Source organism: Branchiostoma belcheri, unplaced genomic scaffold, assembly GCF_001625305.1.
Source record: "Branchiostoma belcheri isolate BF01 breed outbred unplaced genomic scaffold, Haploidv18h27 scaffold24, whole genome shotgun sequence".
NCBI classification, from domain to species: domain Eukaryota; kingdom Metazoa; phylum Chordata; class Leptocardii; order Amphioxiformes; family Branchiostomatidae; genus Branchiostoma; species Branchiostoma belcheri.
Window position 1 is genome coordinate 1575978 of NW_017803843.1, and position 3745 is coordinate 1579722.

Consider the following 3745-nt stretch of genomic DNA (forward strand, 5'->3'; position numbering starts at 1 on the left):
ACAGAAATTACATGTGTATAGCACGGAAACATGCTTGGTTTTTGCTAACATTTCATCTAAAACAACGTACAGCTGGCAGCATAATATAACACTAGACACTTACCCCGGTTCCTATAGAGCTCATCTTTACTTGTGGCTACTGTTAGCGATATTTGAAAAAAGAGAGATGAAGTAAATCTTCGCAAACGTTAGAGGAAAGTGACTCAGGAAAACTGAAAAATTGGCTCGAGGTCAGGACGCATGCGTGATAAGAGATTGGGTTTAGAGTTGAAAGGTCGCTTCCCGCGTAATCAGATGCACGTGATCAGACCGTATGCGATATAGACTTGGTGTCATATAACAGTATACCGGATTCAGTATACAGGATTCATTCCATGTCGTACACAAATATATTATGCCTTATATTTCAACACATATGATGGTTTCCGTCATCTAATTATCTTTTGAGAAAGTTCAAAGTAACAACCATGTCGAGTTTATGCTGTTTGGCTTTGCCATGATTGGGCCCTTTATATTGGTGTGGGAGGGGATTAGGATCCAAGTGTACACGTGAACGGGACAGAAACTGGGTCGGGGTCCTCGCTCAGAATACAGGCAGCTCGGGAAGGGCCCGGGTCGAATTACGGTTGGTTGTTTCTTATTTTCACGTCTGTCGTTTTCTTGATAATGCGATGCTAATTCAAGTATTAAGATACGTTTGCATAAATACTGGAGAGATATATACTGCGTAACGGTGTAACTTCAGGGCGATGTGTCCCTAACTAGGCCATGGGCTGACCAGTAACGGTGCGGCGACGCGGACATAATTAATGGCGGCCTTGAATAAACAACCAAGAGTGTCAAGTGAAGGAATCTACAGTATCCAAAATAACCCTGGAGTGTGATGATAAAAATTATACAACGTGTAACGTTATATGAGTGCAAATTTCTCAAAAACTTATCAAAGAAGGCTAGAAATTATTTGGAAGGAACCGGCCAGTGCCCGTGACCTTCAAGAGGGTCTGCATGGGGGGGTCCTGGCAACGGTTAACGGTAAATTCAGCAGGGCCGATAACGCTTAACGGTAAATTCAGGACGGTTGGCAACGCTTAACGGTAAATTGATAGGCTTCTTTTTCGAGCTGCACTGGACTTGGTATCCTCGCTTTGTGAGAAAAGGTGATCACTGACAAAATTACGTATACCTTACATGTAATGAAGCACCCATTAAAGGTATGTGTTCCCTGTGTTTCCCACCTGCCCTGTTCCCGGAGTGCGTCCACAAATAAAGGGGAGTCCGAGTCGGCCAGGGCTCTACCCAGCTTGACTTTTGCCCGTTCGCCCAGTCTTTACCGATGGATTTTGAGAGAGGAGCGCCGAAGGTGCTGGCAATCTGAGGGGGTCCGGGGGATTTAGGATTTTTAAGCCTTCAAAAACACAATTTCCCGCATTTTGAGAGGCAAATTATGGTGTTGAGAGTGTTTGTCGGTACGCGGTCTTTCTAATGCTTTCATATTTTTACTCAAGATATCAAGCGAGTCGAGCGCCAATGTAGGGGGGTCCGGGGGCATTCTCCCCCGGGAAATTTTGGATTTTCAAACCTTCAATGACGCCTTTTCCAGCACTTTGGGCGTAACGAAGAATTATTCTTTAACGCTTAACGCTGAATTTAGGATGACAAATAACGTTTTACGTTGAATTAAAACGACCAATAACGCTTCACGATGAATATACCGATAACGCTTAACGTTGAATTAGAGTGGGCCGGCAACGATTAACGGTGAATTAAAATAGCCCATAACGGTTAACGAAAAAGGGCATGCAGGCCCTCCTTCAAACCGGTCCGGCCGGAGGGCTGAGCTTGAAGCGTTCTGTCGTAACGCGTTTTGAAATTTTAGTTGTAACGGTCTCGTTGATATGGAGCTGTTCCAAATACCCGATAATTGTGGTTCAAGGTGGGAGAGTCAAACTACTGGTCTTTGCGCCTTTAAGAGCTGCGTAATAGCACTGTGCACGTTGGTGAATTCACCTTGAACAGAGTCTATGTACACTATAAATTTTGCATGTATGATTATACCAGTTTACATGTAACGTTACATGTAACGTTACTAACGTTAGTAATTTCTTAGTCTTGAGCAACGGAGTTACATGCTGTCATGCATTTTATGATAGACCCAGCCGTGGACGACTCTGGTAACCTTTTTGCATGATAATACCGGCATTATCATGCAAAAAGTTACCAGAGTCGTCCACGGCTATGATAGACCCAAATGATACCATAGGAGCCACAAATGTCATAGTCAACATACCACACTGGTTGATGTTTCAAGCAATGAATAATTCAATGTGTTGATAGCAAAAATTAACAGTGAAAACTGCAAAAACGTAAAAGACAATGACTATTTGTCTGTTGTCAGCACCAGAATAATGACATTGATTTATGTGATCTTTACATTGTTTCACAGTGAATCCAACTTTTTCAAGAACAAAGGATATTTCCGGTTGAGTGCATTTCTTTGTGCTACCCTGGTAAATGTCCTGCTAGAAAGGAGACCATCCTGTCTAACGGGTTAAACCTGTCCTGTTCCTTTGTCTGAGCTGCAGACGTTGGATAAGACAAGTCTTTCATTCCTGGTGTTGTATCTGCTCAAGAAGCATTTAACGTATACTCCATCTTCTTTTTTTTTTGCATTTCAGTCCCTTCATTATATTAAGGTCCCTTAGTTAATTTTGGTTTCAGTGCATTTTTATCCATATGGGACCGAAATGTACCGAGGCCGAAATTAACTTCCCATCCTTCTGTTGGTCTGGTTGGAATTATTTATACCTGCAGGCAGCCCAGCCTTTTCACATCCAGTTCTGTTCTGACAGTAGATTTAACATTGCTCTATTTTACTTCCAGGATAAGAAAACCCTTTAGCTGTACCAACTGGGCACCATGCCACTCAACAGACAAGCAAATGCTGCCATTTCCAATGGAAACCACTCCCCAGCAGCAGAGAAGGCAGGCTCCTCTCTACCTGCAGACAAGAAGCTGTTCACACCTGGGCCACTGGGGGTCAGTCTCACCACCAAACAGGCCATGCTGCGCGACCTGGGCTCACGGGATGTGGAGTTTGTAAACAAAGTCAGCTTCATTCGACAAAGATTGCTGGAAGTGGCAGGTAAGAAGTCTTGTATAAGGGATCCTACCAGTACTGATATCCTAGAAAATTCAGATAACGCATAACTCCTGAAGACCAAAGTCAGCGAATAAGGACTGTGAGTCATCTCGCTGTTTACATTTGCATAGGTTTACAAGTTGTGATATTGATTCTTTTTTATTGTCTCTTTTCTCACTGGGCAGTCTGTTAATGTTTTTGATGTTGTAATTGTACTTGCTGCAGTTGCCTTTACTGCCTTGCTAGCCTGACAACACTGGTTCACCATGATATTGTTCCCTCAGGTGTTCCTGCATCAACCCACACCTGTGTACCTGTGCAGGGCAGTGGCACATTTGCTGTGGAGGCAGTGATTACTACAACAGTACCAAGGGAAAGTGGCAAGGTCAAAGAAGATCTATAATCATAGGAGCACAGAATTCATACAATTATGGCGAATATCAAGTCATGGAATGAGTCTTAATGGGAAACAAACAGTGTGAGAGTCTTGCACAGTGTGGGTCACAAAATTTGATAGCTAGTCTGGAGGGTTGCAGCTTGTTGGGAGGAGACATTTGATGCATCAAACTTAGTGTCTGACTTTGAATAACTTACAAAATCACTGTG

At 43.1% G+C, this 3745-nt stretch overlaps 2 protein-coding genes across 2 annotated transcripts in view; one reads left to right on the top strand and one right to left on the bottom strand.

The window, feature by feature from the left end:
• LOC109471095 (proteasome subunit alpha type-3-like) overlaps positions 1 to 185 on the bottom strand; it is a 7511-nt gene extending 7326 nt beyond the window's left edge. The window contains exon 1 of the mRNA XM_019770302.1: positions 104 to 185. Coding sequence (XP_019625861.1) covers positions 104 to 124 — 21 coding nt within the window. The 5' untranslated portion in view covers positions 125 to 185. The remainder of the gene's footprint in view (positions 1 to 103) is intronic.
• Positions 186 to 2547: 2362 nt separating this feature from the next.
• Positions 2548 to 3745, top strand: part of LOC109470929 (2-aminoethylphosphonate--pyruvate transaminase 1-like) — a 3407-nt gene continuing 2209 nt past the window's right edge. The window contains exons 1-3 of the mRNA XM_019770026.1: positions 2548 to 2641; positions 2881 to 3142; positions 3424 to 3537. Of these exons, the coding sequence (XP_019625585.1) occupies positions 2917 to 3142; positions 3424 to 3537 (340 nt within the window). The 5' untranslated portion in view covers positions 2548 to 2641; positions 2881 to 2916. The remainder of the gene's footprint in view (positions 2642 to 2880; positions 3143 to 3423; positions 3538 to 3745) is intronic.